Source organism: Cloeon dipterum, chromosome 4 (assembly GCF_949628265.1).
Source record: "Cloeon dipterum chromosome 4, ieCloDipt1.1, whole genome shotgun sequence".
NCBI classification, from domain to species: domain Eukaryota; kingdom Metazoa; phylum Arthropoda; class Insecta; order Ephemeroptera; family Baetidae; genus Cloeon; species Cloeon dipterum.
The window spans coordinates 4,287,279-4,305,600 of NC_088789.1; the positions used below are offsets into that span (position 1 = coordinate 4,287,279).

The window sequence follows — 18,322 nt, forward strand, 5'->3', positions numbered from 1 at the left end:
TTCTCTGATATTAAACAAACTTATTTTATTTCCGTATTAAATTACACATTCCTTTTAAAATCACAATGAAAACGCGAGGAACTCCTCGCAACCAAATGCAATGATTTCAGAAAAAAGTGGAATGTTCACTGGTTTTATTTTTCTGATTATTTCAAAGCTCATACAAACCTATGCAAGAAACTTTGAAATAAATGCTGTTGCACTTAAGGAACTTGCAAAATAAATGCCTTAGTAACAGAACACGACTGCGACCTACAACCTGATGGTCCCTTCAGGCAGACTCGCGTTGCACAGCTGATAACAGTGGAGGTCGTTGACCAGCCTAAGAACACATTGACTGAAGGAAGGTAGATCCTACAAATTCGGATTAGAGTTAAAATACACCAATACACTTCAGTAGGAATAAACTGACCGATTCAAGCTTTAAGTTCGTTGCCAAAGACTGCTTCTGAGAATTGTCAAGGCTGGTGTTTGCAGCTAAAAAGCTGGGGATGAACCTCATGTAGAAATATTCAAAATCCACCGCCGCCATTGAGTACAGAGCGCCTATCACTTCATCTTGCAAAAGTCCATGGTTCTTTTCCACAAGGCATTGCAAGAGGACAGTTAAAAAGTGAGGAAGAAGCTCTTCTTTGAAAATGGTCTGCAAAAAGCAAGTGACAGTCAAAACAGCGCCCTGATTGTGATTCAAAGTTAGCTCACTTTTTGATACAGTTTGCATTTAGAGTGCAATTTTTCTAGACTCTCTAGGCTGACTTTGAAAGCAGCTGGATCAGTCTGTAAAAGGCACTGGCCAAACGCCCTTAATATTCTGAGCAGTTGGTCTTTGTGTTCCACAGGGCCGCCCTCAGGGTCGTTGTTTTCCTTTCCCACAAGTGAACAACGCATGCTCCCTTTGAAAAAGAGACGCCAGTTGTGGAGGACAAGTTCTGCAAGGAGTTCTAAAAGCGCCACTTTTATGTCGGGGCTGGAACGCTGTATTTTTTAATTAGTAAGGAATATAATTATATGAACTATTTGATCATGACGCACTTCACAAACTAGAGGATAAATGTGGTCCATGCAGAGATTCATTGTGCTAGGTACAAATCTCTTAAAGGCCGGGCTGGGTTCTTGAATTATAAATTGTAAAATCCTCAAAAACCTGTAAAAATCTGGTTGGAAACAAAATTTTCAATCAAAATCGTGCATTACTTGTCAATTACGCATGGTCCTGAGTCTGGCTGCAGCACTGCAACAGCGAGACGGTCTCCTGTAAACACCTCAAGAAACCCTTGAGCCATCCTCTCTGCAAATGGCGCACCTAATTGTGCTTGCAGAGCTTTGAACACAGCCAGAAATATCTCCAGGAGGGCTTCACAGGCCTCTTAAATGACAATTTGTTTAATGGTAAATTTCCCTAGCCGGAATAAGTGACTAAAATACCTGGAATATTGACGTAGATAGGGAAAAGCTCAAGGCACTGACTGATGGGCGCTGCGACGCAAGCAGACAGAACCCTCTTTGTGACAGAACTTTCTCCACTCAAGTTCTCAACTTGATCAGCCAAGAGTTTGATACAGTTGACAAAATGGGAGACTGGAACAAAAATATTTAAAAGTTTTTAGCATAGAGCTACAAAATTAAACAAAGTTACCAAAACATTTAAATTATTAGACTTATTCATTGAAGATGTATAGTTTTGGAGGCCATGAAGAATTTACAACCGTTGATTATTTATAGCTGCTGAATTTTTTTTTATAATCTGAAGAGCGCGATCCATTCAATTTGTATTGTGAAATTCCCAAAAATTTTATATCAAACGTAAGTGGAATCAGCTAAGATTTCTTCAGAATTTGCCTAACTGTATTTTAAACCCACGCAGATTGAATATCGGCTAAAAAATGTCAAGCTCACCTTTCTCTGGGTTAACAATTCCATTGGGCAACCCTTGCATCTCAGCAGTAATGGCACTAATAAGACTCATGTAGACACTTTGGCGCTGGGGCCACTGTTGATCTATCACATTTGTCCACGGAAGCAACAACGTGTTGGCAAGAGATCTGAGCACAAGTTTTTTGTCCTGAAAACACGGAACATAAAAAAATCAGTAAACATATAGCATTCATTATTATTGAATGCTTACTTCGTGAGGCAGACTTGGGAAACAAGGTGCCTGCTGCATAAGAGCCTGCATTTCGGGCAAATTGCTCACATCAGGACTTCTCACGGCAGCAGTCAAACTGACCAGAAGATGTGCGGCAGCGTGAGCCACCAAAGGAGGAGGATTTTCCGACAGCGAGTTCACGGCTGTCCTGGCACACTCGAGGGCCAGTTTGTGGCCCGCAGGAACCTCTCCCAACCAGGGAGCCCAGGCCTTCAAAGCGGCCAGCACTTGAGCATGTCTAAGAGCAAACCAACGATTAATTCCATCAGTTGAAACTGATTTGGTCGTTAACTTACACAGTCAGCAAATCTGGCTTCAGGACCGGGCTGGGGCAGTGGGAGGTAAGGTACATTTTTGTCTGCGCACCAAACGCGGCTAGATTGACAAGTCTTTCGGCTACTGCGAGTGCAGCGCTTTGTTCAGTCTCCAAACCGTCGCAGAGGCGGCCAAGCGCCTGGCTCAGTGACGAGAGATCATGCAAAACGCAATGGAGTCGAGACGCTTCATGTTCCTGCAGGTTTGTTACAGTGTTTCCTAGGCGGAAGTACTCAACGGAACAACTTTGCCAAGCCTCTAGCTGAATATTTTGAATTTAAATAGCTGAAAACTAGGAGAAAAATTTACTTGCCACCATGGAATATGTCTGAACAGGAAGTAGCTCTGCAATTTTGGCAACAGTCTCGACATGCTGGCACAGGTAGTGCTGCCACTCAGTTTGGTCCTTCATGCAACAGAGAAAATTTAATTATCACAAGATCCAGAGCAATTTAAAAATGACATTAATTAAAACACAAAACTCACATCTGAATCCATATTTTCATCATCTAACTCCTCCAACTTTGATTGATTGTACTTGAACTGAATGCTTGTTAAAACGTGTGAAAGCAAATTCAGGAGAGCCTCGCTGTACCTGTACACAGAATAAAAGTGAGACTTGCTGCTTTAAATATCAATTTGCCAAATTACCATTCTAAAATATTATCACTGTGCATGGTGCGATCTTGTATTCGAGACGAAAGGTAGCTAATTAGTTGGAGCCACAACTCCAAGCAGATCAGCTGGCCCTCAAAGGTTGGTTGTTGGAACGTAAACCTCAAAAGCAGATTTAAGAACTCTGACATGGGAAATCTGCCGTTACCCTCAAACCGGTGCAAATGATTTGTAACAAAGACCCTGAGGAACTCGGAAAATTTCTCCAAATACCTGTAAAAATGTTTTAATTGCGTTAAATAAAAAAATTAAATTAATTTTACTGGAATTTAAAGACAAAAGACTATTTCATAATGTTTTGATTGCTGGATCTATCCAGAAAATTAAATTTACTGAATAGTTACTCATTTGGTTTTCATTGCATTTGAATGTTTTCCAAAGCAATTCAAATTTAATTTGATTTTTTTTACAATTTTAAAATACATAATTATATGCTTAATTATTCATGCAATCAATACTTTCAGTTAAGAATGACAGGGAAGAGGGAAGTGCTAATTTTTTAAATATCATAGAGGAAAATGACGTTTAGAGTTGATAAGTAAAGCAAAAGTTAAACTAAAAAAATTGGCACGAATATTTTTGTTATTTACAAAGAATAAAAAATTAAAATATATTTAAAAGTAACAACAGCAATAATAATAATTAATTCACTTAATTATTTCATGTTCATTGTAGAGAATAAAACCTGACATTTTTCCTCGTTAAAAACATGTTATTGCGTCTCAATACTCAGAGTTTAATAAGACGCATTTCTATCAAGGAAAAATGCCGAGAAACGATTTCCACAAGGAAAGTTAGTATTAATGGCAAAACATATTATTGAAATTCAATATTCATAATTTTCAAATTAAAACATTTCAACTTACGTTTCTTCAACTGATTCTAATCCACTAGAAAGAAGTTTTTGTAAGAGTGCGAAAACCGACCCAAACATTTCTAGCAACAAGTCATGCCACTCAGCAGGAACACATTGTTTATAAAGAAGTTCGTTTATGGCACACATAGCCTGCACCCCAAGAGACAAGGAATCACCACTGCACACCTATAAAACACACTTGTAAGTTTCAAATTACCAGTCAAATGAAATTAGCACATGCCTGAGCATTTTCAGGGAGGGCAGCATATAGGAAGAGAATTTTGATTAACTCTGGAGTCAGGTAACTGTCCAGTGGCACCCACGACAGGTACTGAGCCAGTGCTGTCAAGGCTAGAGAGCAGACCGCCTGGTCCTCTTCATCTGTCAAATTGGTCTTGCTCGGTCCTGGGGTTCCCAATTTAGCCGCTAACATGCCACTCAAAAGGAGTGATCCTAAGGCGAATTTAACAATTTAGATGGGAGGCGAAAAAAATTATTTATACAGTTTTACCAGAAGGGGAGGAGTTTTCTGCCGTGCAAGAGTCGATTTGGCCGTGCGTTGGCGATGGTGGTGGTGTGAATGTTTTGTTCTTTTGCCGGTCCAACTGCCTTTGCAGGACAGCTGTCAGTGCTCTAAAAAGATTTGGGACCTGTAGCAACAACAGTCGTCTCAGCTCGTCCTTCCTAGCAGAACTAAGATCTTCCCTAGGGGAGACCAACTCCTCTGATGCAGTCAGAGCGAAAACTAGGCCAAGTGCAGTGTGGTCATGGCTGTGTACGAGCTGCAGGATGGTGTCAAAGAAGTCTGGGTAGAAGTGAGGCCAGTCGTGCCTCGCGATGTCCACAACAAGTTTGACAAGTTTGTTCCGCAGGAATGAAGGAAGTTGCTTGTGGTTTTGTAGAGTATACGCGTTGAGAGCACTTTTCAACTCTACTCGCTCTTCCCAGGGCAAGCCTTGCCACTGTCTATTGACCACAGTCTAAAATAAATGGCACATTAGCTGATTTACGAGGTATTTTAAAGTGGATAACTTCTTTGGGGGCATAACATGATACACACCTCAATAGTTGTTAAACAGAACATGGAAACAAACTGATTAGTCGTCCTGGACAAGAAATTGAGGCAGTGGCTCCAGGAGCCCCGCTGAGATCCAAATCCCAGCAAAATCTGCTCGATTTCCCTTTGTCTATGTGCTGGAGCACCTGAGAAGAACTCGTCCAGCAGAGCCTCCAGAGTTTTTAAGTCGCTGTCGTTGTCTCCCTGTGTTTTCATAACGTTAAAATCGGAGCTAAAAAGGATGAATCGTAATACTTGCCATTTTAGGAAGTGTTAAATCCTAATGATTAACTCGCAATTATCCTTAAAGTGCCCTATCTACTTAGGAAAACATAGTATAGTTGACGGTATCTATATCCATGTCAACCACAAGACAAAGACAAAAGCAGCGGAGCAGACTGGCGAACGGCGAACTGCACCGCCCCTTAGGCTGTCTTCTGATTGGTCAATGCCTGCCAATGGCGCCGTCTCGCCTGGTCTCGCCGCATCAATCAAAACAAAACTTTCAGTTTCTCATTGACACTTTTTTAATGCAGCTGTGTTCAGCTTTGCTTTTGCTGTATCAAGGGTCAACTTAATTTAAACTAAGCTAATAATTCAAAACAAGGAGATTTCACATTTTGCAAGAAATATAGGCACCTAAATTTTTTCTACTAATTTAAGTGGAAAACAACTAATATGCAATAGCCAAATTTAATTCAAGTTTTTAATTTTTTTCCTGATTTTTGTCTTCTTGAAATTTGCCGAGCCATCGCATCAGTGGTTCATTTTTTTATCTGATCAAACTGTCGTACGATCTGCCTCAAGGACACAGCGAAAATAAATACATAGTGCACTAATTCGAGTCCAGGCCAAGTGAAGTGGGGTAGAAAAATGGGAATGTTTCAGCATAACATTGAAATCCGATGAACATTTTTCCGTTTATTTCTATGGAACGAATCGATAAGGTTTGATAGATCGATAGAAATCTCCCATCTCGTAACTCGCTTGTCGGCTCCGCCATCTGAGAGGCGACCTCGTGAACGAGCGAAAGTAAAATCGGAGACTCGCGATTCGCGAGTGTGCTGTGCTGCGACTGCTGCGAGTCGTGATGGTCTTCGGTGGACAGATGCACCTGCGGCGAATTCTCCAGCAGCCACAGGTGAGCAACTGCGCGGGCGTTCTGCACGTCGAGGTGCGCTGCCCGGCGTGTCGAGTCTTCGGCCGAATTGGAGAGGTCGGCATTCGGCACGACCTTGGACAAAATACTTTTTTCACTTTGTCCGAGTTTAAACCGGACACACCTCCTGCTTATAACCAATGGCAGGTGCCCAAATTTTGAGACGTAAAAGCGGTCGGCGCTGACGTACGCGAATTTGCCCCCGGCTGTCCACATGTTGATATGCCGATGGCCGTAATTAAGGGATTTCCTTATAATTTGCAGATTGCTCGGCTATACCACATTAACGCCTCGAGATGGGTGTCCCAGCCGCCGTACCAGATTTTCAAGGTGGGTTTTTACTATTTGGCAAATACATAATATTTTGCAAGAAATATTTTTAAAATAAAAAATCTATTTTTTCAAAAGTACTCGGACACCGAGGTGACTTTGGCCGATCCAGAAAATCTGAAGCCGAAACCAGACGTGGGGTCGCTGCAGTTTGGCAAATTTTTCACCGACCACATGATGCAGGTTGAGTTCAATAAGAAACAGGGTGGCTGGCAGACTCCAAAAATCATGCCTTTCCAAAGCATCGCACTGCATCCGGCTGCGAAGGTCTTCCACTATGCTGTTGAGGTATTTCGCATGCACATTATTTATATCTATGTCTCCAACGTGTCGTGTTTGTGCATATGATATGTTTAATATCAATGCGGTTTATTTATCCATTCGCCTTGAAGCGGTGGCTCTATTCTTCAGGGCTGCAAGCGTCAAGATGAATTATTGTGGCAGCAAAGAGACAGCTTGCTGTTACTCAATCTGCAGCATTCGTTGCTCTGTTTCCTCTGTCTCGCTGCTCTCTCACACACACACGCACACTCGCTTTATTTTTAGAGCACCTTCGCGAATTAGCTGACCCAACCGGCAGCTGTTTGCAAAACTGATTTGCAAAATCTTATTTTTATCTCTTTTGTGCATCTGCCAATGCCTCATGGGCGAATCGCAGTGCTCTGCTGTCCATACGACGCGGAATCAGGGCTATTTTTATGGTTGCATCTATTTTTGTTTCGGCGTAACCACGGTAACTGCAATGCGTACTAAGCTCTAATAGTCATCTCGTCTCACGTTGGTTGTCATTGCCAATTCAACTCGTGAAGACCATGAGGTCAAATCAATAGACGTGCAATCGCATCCATCATGAGCACTTGAAAATGCTTGAATGCAACCGACGTCATTAAATTTGCAGCACTCGCTCGTCGGCTATTGTTCCATAATTCCAGCCCCCTCATTATCAGTTACACACTCTACGTTTCCTCTGACGTTGCAATAATTCTTTTGAGTAAAGCTTTCGGCACACAAGTTGGTTTGTTCTGCGGTGGGTTATGGTTTTTCACGCAGCTCTGTTGTTTATTCTACAATTACAGCAGATAATTAAATAGGCACACAAGTGACAAATTTCCTATAAATTTATTTTTGGTTGTTTTCTTATAACGTGTTGCATACGTTAATTGGCTGAAAACTGGATTTGACAGGTAAATTATAAAAAAAGGATATTTTACTTTTATTTTTGTAATTTAATTATTTGTTCCTTCTACTTTCTTTCTGTGCGAAATGAAGCGAAAGGAACGGAGCCGCGATTTGTACTATAGATTTGCGGGAATTAAATAATCTGTCATCATCCAAAAGTTATTTAAACATTATTCGTTCTTTATTAATCACGCAATGTATTTTTAACTGCCTTAATTTTCACGCTTATTGTCTCTGTTCTAAATCTAAATCGGACTAAATGGAGATAGTAGAAGGAATAGATACGTATTACAAAAAAAACATCCTTTCTTTTAATAATTTACGTTTCAAACCCAGTCTTCAGCCAATTAACTATTACATACAACGTCATACATGATAAATGTTGTGGTTAAGTTGTATGGAGTTTGCTTATCTTCATTTTGTATTGAAATTCCGGACATTTCCTTACACATTTGAATTTAATTTAAGTGAAGAACTAAATGAATCTACTTGGTGTGGATTTTTTTAATAGAAAAACTGTCTGGACAGCAGATATTTCGGCCCCTCAGGCCTCATCAGCAGCATTCGCCTTCTTAAACAAGAGTGCAGAATTGACTTCAGGGGATTCTTTTAAACGATCGCCTGCAATCCTTGCTTTGCTCAGCACAAATCAAGAAAGTGACGAAATCTTGCGAAAGCCCGACATTTAAGAAGGCACTGCTGTTAAGGCCTTAAGGCGTTTTTTGCTTTACATGAACTTAAAGCTGCCAATCAAAAATCCGCAAAGAGTATATATAGCCATCGTGTCAATTTTCACTTAGTATTATTAATTAATTTAAAATGGGGAAAATACTTAAATTGGCAAAGCAAATAATATGATTAAATTATTAATATACTTTCGTCCAGAGAGCTTGTAATATCAGTTGGACCCAGTTGAAGAGCTGGTGATTTTATTTCAGTGATAGAATTGTGACACTCATTCAAAAACTGCAACGATCAGCAGTGTGGCCTCTTCTATTCGCATCGTCTCGCGGAATTTGAGTTTGCGTCGACGTACTTTTTGATCCACGTTTCTTCAATGATATTGTGAGGTCTAAGGTGCATTATTTTTATGAAGTTGAACAAAATAATCGCTTTTGATCTAATTGTCAATAGCAAAGTAAATATATCAAGAGGTGTCAATCCTGTGACCATGAAAAGAACGAATTCCGTTTATTATTTGCAACGGTTACATGAACTGTGACCCTTTATCTTAATTTATGCATGGAATATTGCATCGCGAGTTGTGTAATTTCTAACGTTTCAAAGATTGATAAATTTGGACTGTCACATCAGGGGTAATTCTCCAAATACTGAAAAATCGTTAGTTATTAATTGCTCTAGAGCTAATTTTTGAAGACTTTAGGAACTATGTGCCACTATTTTAAAGAACTTAAACTTTTCAATTCTTGGTTCAAAATATTTTCCTTTAAAATTTGGCGAATCGTAAAAAATGCGTCGTCAGGAAGGTGTGAACATGAACACGCGATTTTTATCACAAAGATAAGGTTGTCGTTAAAGATGTAAAAGTGGATCGACCTTTTTATCAGGCCTATACGCTTAAGTATAATAAATTCTTAATCACCTCAATTAATACAATTGTTTGGTATATTCTGTTTTAACAGTTATTTGAAGGAATGAAAGCCTACAGAGGCAAAGACGACAAGATCCGCATTTTCCGTCCAGACCGTAACATGGAGCGCATGAACGTGTCCGCCATGAGGTCCGAGCTTCCCATTTTCGACGGGGAAGAGCTCACTAAGTGCATTTGCCGACTGATCCAAATCGACCAAGAGTGGGTGCCCCATTCTATGTCTTCCAGTCTCTACATCCGCCCCACCATGATCGGAATTGATGTGAGAAAGCCCCTGTGAAAAATGTTCACTTCACTGACTAAACCCTTCCGCAGCCCACCCTAGGAGTCTCGTCCTCCGACAACGCTCTGCTATTTGTGATTTTGTGCCCTGTTGGTCCATACTTCCCGGGCGGCTTCAAGCCGGTTTCGCTGCTGGCCGATCCCAGGTTCACGAGAGCTTGGCCAGGAGGATGCGGAGACCGGAAAATGGGCTCCAATTATGCTCCCACCATCAGAGTACAGGTATGCAAATTGGGAAAGGAAATTAACAGGCTCTGATGATACCTCTCCGCAGGCTGAAGCTCTTGGCCTTGGTCTGCAACAGGTCTTGTGGCTCTTCGGCGATGATCATCAGCTTACAGAAGTAGGCACCATGAATATATTTGTTCTGATGTTGAATGAAAAAGGAGGTATGGCCAAAAATTATTTCTGCATGATCTTAAATTAATTGAATCTGTATAGTGCGAAAATTACTAAGTATTTTTTGTTCAAATGAATGGGTATTAATTTTTAAAGGCATGATAAAGAGCAGACTGTCTAAAATACCCAAAACTGTCTAATTTAACTGTGAAGACTTTTATGCGGCTAAAATTTTGAGCAACATTCTTCCATGATCCTTGAAATAAGCACTGAAATGTGCAAGACAAAAATTATTTCTTGTTAAGTTGTACCACAGAGTATATTGGGAAACACAATAGAAGTGCAATCACAGTGAATTATACCTTCAACCTTTTGAACGCATTTCTTTGTCGGCTAAAAAAACTTTTTATCAATTTTTTATAAAAATTCGTTCCACTGGTATTTTATGAGTTCCAATATTTTTTGATACAAGTCCTTTTTAAATTAAATCCGAACAATATCTTGTCTACAGAAAAAGTACTGGTGACACCTCCGCTTGACGGCCTGATCTTGCCTGGAATCACGAGACAGTCAATTATTGAGCTTTCCCAGGAGTGGGGCGAATTCGCAGTTGAAGAGCGCAAAATCACAATGCCCGAAGTGCAGCAACTCCTGCACGAAAAGAGAGTGAGTCCATTTAACAAATCAACGTGCAGTTGTAAACCTGGTCCTCTGTACAGTTGCTGGAGCTGTTCGGCGCTGGAACTGCTTGCGTGGTGTGTCCCGTGTCGTCGATTTTATACCAGGGGCAGACCCTCAAAATTCCGACCATGGCGCACAAATTGCCTGTGCATCAGCGCATCCTGAAAACGCTCACTGATATTCAGTACGGCGAAGTGGATCATCCGTGGGCCCTGCGAATCGACCAAGCCTAAACACACAAGTCAGTGTTCACAAAATGCGACCCTCAGTGCAAGCACAACATAAATCAAAGAAATGAAATATCCTAGGCTCAAATGACGTACATATTTTGCCAAGCAGCTCAAAGAACTCGTAGCATATTTTTCACAAGTTGAAGGTTATTGCCAACTTCTTAAGAGATGTCCCGAGAAGCTCAAACCACGTTTTAAAGTGTTGCAATCAAATCATAGCTCTCTTTCCGAGTTGTTTCCTTGTTGAATCATTATAATATCGCTCATATCCGGATTCTTAACAAGATTAAATTAAGAATCTCTCTCTGATGGTGCCATTATACTTAAAATAGAAAACAAATCAAACGCAGCCAATAATTTATTGTTATGACACTCTGAAGAAATGATGGAGAACGAAGATGAAAATCTGATACCTAGATTATAATTGGGTACTTAAAATTCGGGAATAATTCCTTGTGTTATTTATTTGTAAATGCAAGAAGCTAAATCAAGTGCCTTGAGTACAGTGGTTGGAAAGTATTTCCACTGGGTAGCAGTGAAATGCCTTTTAGATGCATCAACTATGACAATATACATGTGTAAAAGATCTTGGCTATTATCAAAAGCCTTGTAAGACATCTGCCGTGCCATTGTGTTATGCAAAGATCTTTATTTTTGTACTTTGTAAAAAAAGAATTCTCTTGCCCAAAGGTAATGTTATCTCACTCTCTGAGAATGTTTTCATCGATCGGTTGATTTTAAATATTTTACTTTTACTAATAATGTAGATTTACTAGAGAAAAAAAATTATCGACGTGTATTTGTTTGAAAATGACGCTAATTTGACTTAAAGTTTTCAGATTTTTGTCAGGGTTTTACCTGACGATATTACGAGAAAATTGCAAACTGATTGACTAATTAATCTTCTATAGCTATTCCATGGCCAGCTATCGTGTTATTCCCCAACTATTCGAACGTTTGAAACAACTGACTATGACCCCTAACGCGTCACAGACAATAATTAGGTAAAACCCTAACAATTTTCTAAAACTCAGGTAGTTTAAAATTATTTTCCCATTTATATGTTTAGTTTTTAGTCAACTGGCAGCTATATATTCTGAGAGATTTATTCGTATTTTGCGCCTAGTTTGAGGGTTAGTCCCTCGGTCAAATACAAATTTTGTTCTTAAATAAAATTTCTAGTGTTGCACATGCAAACCTTCTTTATGATTACTACATCAACTTTTCCATCAGCTTTAGTGTAACGAGATTTCTTGATGTGTGTATAATTCGAGGTCTCAGCCGCGTGATTTTAGGCGCTGGCTTGCTGAACTGGCTTCAGCAGAATTTTGGCCTGCCGGCGACTGCCACTATTGATTTTGACAGCCTCATCTCTCTAACCCTTCAGAATTTTAAACGGATTTAATTTGTCGTTTCGCTTTTGTAATTAATTTATTTTTTACCAGATTGCCAAGATTTCAGAATGAGCGAAGCTTTACTAGAGCCCCGATTCATATTGTTAAATTAATGATTACTATTCAAATTACACAAAAAATGAGGACAGGTCATTAGCGCTCGGCGTGCTTTTGACTCATGCGATCTCTTTGATGAGTGTGGATGAGGGGTGACCTGCTGGGGTTTAATAAAGCTCTCAAAGCCTCGACGCCATTCATTTGAGAGCAGATTGATGCACACGTCTCTGCTAGTCGAGTTTGAAAATGACTGTTGAAGCCGTTCAAGAAGCAAAATATTTTTTAATGGGATGTGTAGTATTGATGAATGAAATTTTCCTCGTCATTTTTACTTAATCCTTGATTTTGATTCCTCGCCCCGAGTGTAAGTTTTACTTTACGAATGCATGACTGCTGCGTTTTTCTTATTCTTCTTTTATTTAGTATGCTTTTCAGTTTCAAAATATTTGAAAAACATTTTACTTTATCTAAACAAAGCTACCATTTTATTAAATTTTAAAATAAGTTTTATTCTTTAATATGCACCTTTATTAACACTACTGGACAATAAAAATAGGTAAACATTCTATGTAGGGTCACAAATTTGTGAAATAACTTGTCTTTCTGCGTTTTCTTGTCAAAAATAATTTTGTTCCAAAAACTGCGACGCAGTCCCGTATCCCGTATTTAAGCCACATCGTAAAACGCTTAAATTTTAGAAAATACGTATCAAACAATGCAGGTATAATATGTTTTATAAACATTCATTGGGATACTAAACATAGTTACCAAAGATTTTTGAAAAATTGAAACAAAGTTACGTTAAGAACATTTACACGACATCGTTTCATCAATTATGAAGTTAATAGACAGACAACATTGTTTGTTTTACTGGGGAAATTGGTTTCCACTAACAATAAAAGGTCTACCAACAATAGCGATAAAAATTATCGTTTCATGAAAGACAAAAGTACAGGAACAGACATAAGAAAAAGTGCAGAGCTCGCAGCAGCCGAGCCATTTGAATCTCGGAGTAAATTGATCTTTCTAGCACCTCGTTGTTTGGTCCCATGATGCTCGAGTGCCCTCGCCTTGCCCCAGGCATAAATGATTTGCACCGGTCCCTCCTGCAAAAGACGGCCGTTGTTTATGATAAAATCAATGAGCACAATTCGGGCGGTGATGTACATTGATGGGGAGATCATTGTCGTCATAAGCGGCCAGCCTTCTCGCCAGAGTCACTTGGAAGATGCCGGTTTTGCGATTGAAAGAACTGCCTTTGAGGTGCCAGTCGTTGTGAGCGTCTTGTCTCGGGAGGCCGTTCTGGCTCGCGTACATGTCCTGCCAGACAAAAGATTAATATCTCAATTGCAGCACACGGCGCCTTTTTTAATAAGCTCTGCGCGCCCGTATTTGGCTTTCAGCCTTTTTTATTTAACGAAGATCGATGCGTGCCTCTCGCGAGAGTCCGACAAGTACCCTCAAAACGCCCTGAATCAGCAATAACCGCGCGCTGCTGCTTCTGCTGCCACTGTATTTGGCCTTAAAGAAGGCAAAATATGCGCTGTCTCCATCTCTTTTCATTTTATTGAATGCATTGTTTTCAGAAAATCCTACTAACAATTTATGTTTCAAGCTATTTTGTAATGGAAATATTGCAAACAATAACATAACTCAACGCCATAATACATGCTTATTATACAGTTTATGTAAATTTATCAGTTTTCTCTCTTTAAATGACAAAATACACTCCAACCTATTAAATGATTTTTTTATATTAAAATTTGCAATCAATTTTTGAAGATTCCACAGATAGGGACTTAATTAATCAATAAAGTTGCCCAACTCCGAGTGGCTCTTAACAAGAGTGGGTGGCTTTTAATAAGTTAAATGTTGAAAAATTACCCCGCATACGCTCTTGCACTGGTCTGCGGCTTTTGATGCAATTTTTAAATTCATTTTTATGCGTGTCATATGCAAAGGGTTCCTTTTTTAGTTTAGTTTTATCACTTTTATTTTCTCAGAGCCAATATTTATAAGGGCGACTCATTAAGGGAAGGAGGCCCCCAAGAGACGCAATTTCACATGAAATTAATAAATTTGTTAAAGGTTAATTTGAACATGAAAATTTAATATTCAATAACACCTGCCTTATATAAAAATCAAGAATTTACGAGTTCCTCACAGAATTTTCCTCAGAAATTTAAATGGGTAAATCTTGTCTCTCTCCCAGAGAATATTTAAGGTAAAAAGGCAAAAATTGTTTTTTCAATTCCGCATTAAATAATTACTTAAAAAATATAGTTAATATTACTTTCCGTAAAAAATTACAGAATGTACATTTAATATATTGATTAGTGCGATATTTGAGGAAAATGTTAGTTATAATCAGGTTTTCAAAATAAAATTAATCTAAATTCAATTGGGATCTACTCACAAATAAAATGGAAATAATTACCATAACAGTGATGTTTCCATTCTTCTCGGGCCAAGCCACGACCAAATCGGACCCAGCCATGGTGCCAGTGTCGGAAAGTCCGAATCCCAGGTAGCCTTTTGTGACGGCCCGCAGGCTAAAGTGGAAGTAGCCCTCGGCGTCCAACTTTGGATTCCACGAAAGAGTAAACTGAGAGTCATGGTCCAGAATTTCGTGCTTGCTCCAAATCCTTTCGGCAACGGAAAAATGGGCATGCAAGAGAATGAACGCCACGGCTGCCGACATCAACCCTTCCATCGCTCCACCCTCACTGCCGCGGGCCACCGCTGCTCGTGGAGAGAGAAAAAAATACGGATTTGCATGTGCCAGCAGACCGCAGAAGTGAAGCGGGGATGCTGCGCATGCAGAAAATGTCAAATCGTTTTTATGACTAAACGATTAAGGGTTTTGCGTACGATTTCGTACGATAACTGACAATGATGAGGGGTTTCTTCTTATTGTGCATCATTGAGTTCAGCTATTTTAATTTTTTATGAGAAATTTAAACATGTGTACTCTGCCAGAAAAATCATCAATATACGAATATATAATACTAACTTAACTGTTGCGAATGAATAGTGCTTGCTATCAGTAGCAATTTATCCCAGATAATTCTCAGCCACGGATTTTCTCTCTCTATTGATCATTCATTACATTCGACCCATCAAAGGCTAGAAAAAATGATAAGCAGTATGCTCGTTTTTAGGAGGAAGTAAAATCTCTTAGCGTATATGTCTTGGCTTTCCTTTACCTGACATTGTTTGCAGAATTTTATGCAACGATTATGAAAGAGGCTGCCACAGCACTTCCCCAGTACAAGCCACCGCATCATAATGGTTTCAACTTTTTATCTTCTTTTATTTTCAAAGATATTTTAACACCAAAAATATTACGGTGAAATGAATTTATTGACCGTACAATCTTAGGAAAAAAAATCTCATTCCGTCTTGAGATTTTATGTTCCGAATTAACACCTTAACGCATTATAAAAATTATGCTACAGGCCTATAGTCATATATATTCCATAAAGTCCCTTGAGTGTTAAATTTGCATATTTCAGTATGATAAAACTATATGAATCTTAAATACATATGTTAGCAATCGCACTACCTTTTTTTAATCGTAACAAAAATATGACATGTGTTAATGTTTAATTGTTTGAATGAGGTAATGTATGATAGAATAATTTTAGGGAAAAAATTACGTCAAAATGCGCATTGGCTTTTTGTTAAACAAAAAAGCTGTCATCGATTCCAAGGTGCAAATAGTTTCAAAAAATGCAACCGGCATGACGAGCTTGTCGAGCAGGTTGCATACGAGTCGAATCTGCAGGCGGCATCTAATTGCAAAGCTTTGAAAAACATTTCCTGATTCAGATCCTATAGCTTCAATGACACACTGAAATTGCTCTGTTTCAGTTTATCTTTTTCTATCAAACGCTATAAATCAGTGTGATAGACAGCTTATGGAGGCAATTGATAGAGATTCTACGTCAAAGCTGAAAGATTAGATAGTGAATATTTTATGGTGATTCAAGTGCCGCTGTTCAGAGATTTCGTGGATTTGATTTTGTTAGTGAAAATGAAAGGAATTTTGCGACAGATGAGGCTTCTTTTGGTTCTCCTCTTTGTAGGTTCAGCCCTAACAGCAAGTAATGTTCAATTTTATTTAATGAGACGATGCTAGTTACTAACGCAATTGACATATTATAGGATTGAACGATCCTTGTGACATTAGTGCTGATCCTGACCCATGTGAATTCAACACCGAGTGCGTCCCTTCAGAAGAAAATCCTGCTAACGGTGTCTGCAAATGCAAACCAAGATACAGCCCAGAATCTTCATCAATCGGATGTGTTGCAGGTAAACCTTTCATATTAATTAATTTGGTAAGTTATTCTTTAAGGCTGAATGTCAGCATGTTATATCACACGTATTTTTAATGTTCATATAATTAATTGTTAATTAGTACAGTTCTAGTCAATTCCCTAAGAATATGCGGCTCTCATATATCTACTCCCATTTTTAAATTTTAATTGTAATTATGATTTAAAAACGATAAAACACTAAATGAGCGCTTTTCTGCATTTTATTGTTTGTTAAAATCTGAATGTTCTTTGTATTTTAAAGCTTTGGATGCTTTATCTGCTACATGCCGAAAAGATGCTGAAGATGCTGATTTCGGTGCTGCGTGCAATGCGATTCCATTTGCCCTTTGTGAACCTGCAACCGGGCCTGTGGCGTGCACTTGCCTGAGGGGCTACAAACCTTCACAAGACGGCACAGTTTGCCTACTTAACAGTTTCATGGAGCGATGCCTGGAGAACGCTCAGTGTGCGGATTTTGATGAAAAAGCTACTTGCCAAGCAGAGAGATGTGTATGTCCCGCAGGCTACGTTCAAGATACTAAAAATATGAAGTGCAAGAAGAGTGAGCAATTCCATTATTTAATTTAATCATATCAATTACGCGATTTTAATTTCCAGGCAATGGTTTGGGGGAGAGTTGCGAGATTGATGAACAGTGTCCAGAAAACGCAAATTGCAAGAGTGCAAAATGTGAATGCAAAGAAAAATACTTTTTAGAAAGTGGTACTGTAGTCAAAAAATGCCTGCCAAGTGAGTTTTGTTTATATATAGCAATTTTTTATATGATTGTTTTATATGTCTCCATAATATAGAGGTATATAAAGTTGGCGATAGATGTGAAGCAGCGGTTCAATGCAATGACCTCAACTTGGATGGTGAGACTTTAGCTACTTGCGATGGCCAAAATATATGCGCGTGCCCTGCTGACTACGTTGCTTCCAACGATGGAACCAAATGCTTGCTGAGTACGAATAATTTCCCTCATTTTAACACTTTTTCTTTTGCTAAACCATTGTAAAAAACGCGTTACAGAGGTGGCAGGGGATGATCCAAACGGCCTGTGTATCCAGGATGTGCAATGTCTTGATGGCTACTACTGCGAATATCCGAATTGTGCTGCTATCGAAACACCGTAGAGCCTTTGATTATTGAAAAATGTTCAAAAAAGCTACTAATTCATCTATAAAACCTTAAATTATTTGTGGGGATTCACTTATTTAAACAAAAACTCGGTAAATGTGCCTAATTTTGTATTCTAGTGTTTTAGAAATTTTAATTGAAGAAAACCAATCAAACATTAAAAAAAATTCTGAGCGAATTTTGAATATCAGAGCTAAATAAAAAAATATCCATCCCCATTTTTATAGCACACCAGCAATAAATTAGAACTGGTGGCTTCCCCATTGTAAAGATCGGTATATTTTTACTACTTGCATTCCATGGTTATCATTTCCTTACGTATAAAGACAAACGTTTCCATCTAGATATTACTGTCAATGCCAATTTTGTGAAGTAGAATGTTCATTTTTCTCAGTTATAAAAATAGTATTATTTTACATTATTCCAAGCTGCTAAATATAAAAAGCATCCCAACTTTATCAATTTCGTAATATGGCATAATTTTTGTGTTGCACACCGTCGGTGTCTAATAAATATTCTAATCTATAATCTAAAGATTCAAATGTGAA

The 18,322-nt window shown here is 38.8% G+C and overlaps 4 protein-coding genes across 4 annotated transcripts; 2 read left to right on the plus strand and 2 right to left on the minus strand.

Annotated features, from left to right (window-relative positions):
• Positions 1 to 5,595, minus strand: ebo (ellipsoid body open). Its single transcript, XM_065489178.1, has 17 exons — positions 5,309 to 5,595; positions 5,053 to 5,253; positions 4,504 to 4,972; positions 4,234 to 4,445; positions 4,003 to 4,178; positions 3,113 to 3,349; positions 2,948 to 3,056; positions 2,775 to 2,867; positions 2,443 to 2,723; positions 2,126 to 2,384; positions 1,897 to 2,062; positions 1,426 to 1,578; positions 1,195 to 1,366; positions 1,033 to 1,144; positions 703 to 975; positions 413 to 643; positions 1 to 354 (listed from the first exon to the last, which is right to left on the minus strand). Exons 1-17 carry the CDS (start codon positions 5,309 to 5,311, stop codon positions 253 to 255), a joined length of 3,249 nt encoding a protein of 1,082 aa, XP_065345250.1. The 5' UTR covers positions 5,312 to 5,595; the 3' UTR covers positions 1 to 252.
• A 439-nt stretch (positions 5,596 to 6,034) lies between these two features.
• Positions 6,035 to 11,054, plus strand: Bcat (Branched chain amino acid transaminase). Its single transcript, XM_065489190.1, has 8 exons — positions 6,035 to 6,190; positions 6,473 to 6,538; positions 6,617 to 6,826; positions 9,361 to 9,591; positions 9,645 to 9,833; positions 9,886 to 10,000; positions 10,462 to 10,616; positions 10,670 to 11,054. The coding sequence occupies exons 1-8, from the start codon at positions 6,140 to 6,142 to the stop codon at positions 10,862 to 10,864; spliced, it is 1,212 nt and encodes a 403-aa protein (XP_065345262.1). The 5' UTR covers positions 6,035 to 6,139; the 3' UTR covers positions 10,865 to 11,054.
• A 1,746-nt stretch (positions 11,055 to 12,800) lies between these two features.
• Positions 12,801 to 15,063, minus strand: LOC135942859 (DBH-like monooxygenase protein 2 homolog). Its single transcript, XM_065489193.1, has 3 exons — positions 14,750 to 15,063; positions 13,480 to 13,632; positions 12,801 to 13,418 (listed from the first exon to the last, which is right to left on the minus strand). Exons 1-3 carry the CDS (start codon positions 15,023 to 15,025, stop codon positions 13,239 to 13,241), a joined length of 609 nt encoding a protein of 202 aa, XP_065345265.1. The 5' UTR covers positions 15,026 to 15,063; the 3' UTR covers positions 12,801 to 13,238.
• A 1,206-nt stretch (positions 15,064 to 16,269) lies between these two features.
• Positions 16,270 to 18,192, plus strand: LOC135942744 (cell death abnormality protein 1-like). Its single transcript, XM_065489023.1, has 6 exons — positions 16,270 to 16,418; positions 16,480 to 16,629; positions 16,897 to 17,196; positions 17,253 to 17,384; positions 17,447 to 17,599; positions 17,667 to 18,192. The coding sequence occupies exons 1-6, from the start codon at positions 16,292 to 16,294 to the stop codon at positions 17,768 to 17,770; spliced, it is 966 nt and encodes a 321-aa protein (XP_065345095.1). The 5' UTR covers positions 16,270 to 16,291; the 3' UTR covers positions 17,771 to 18,192.
• Positions 18,193 to 18,322: the final 130 nt, after the last annotated feature.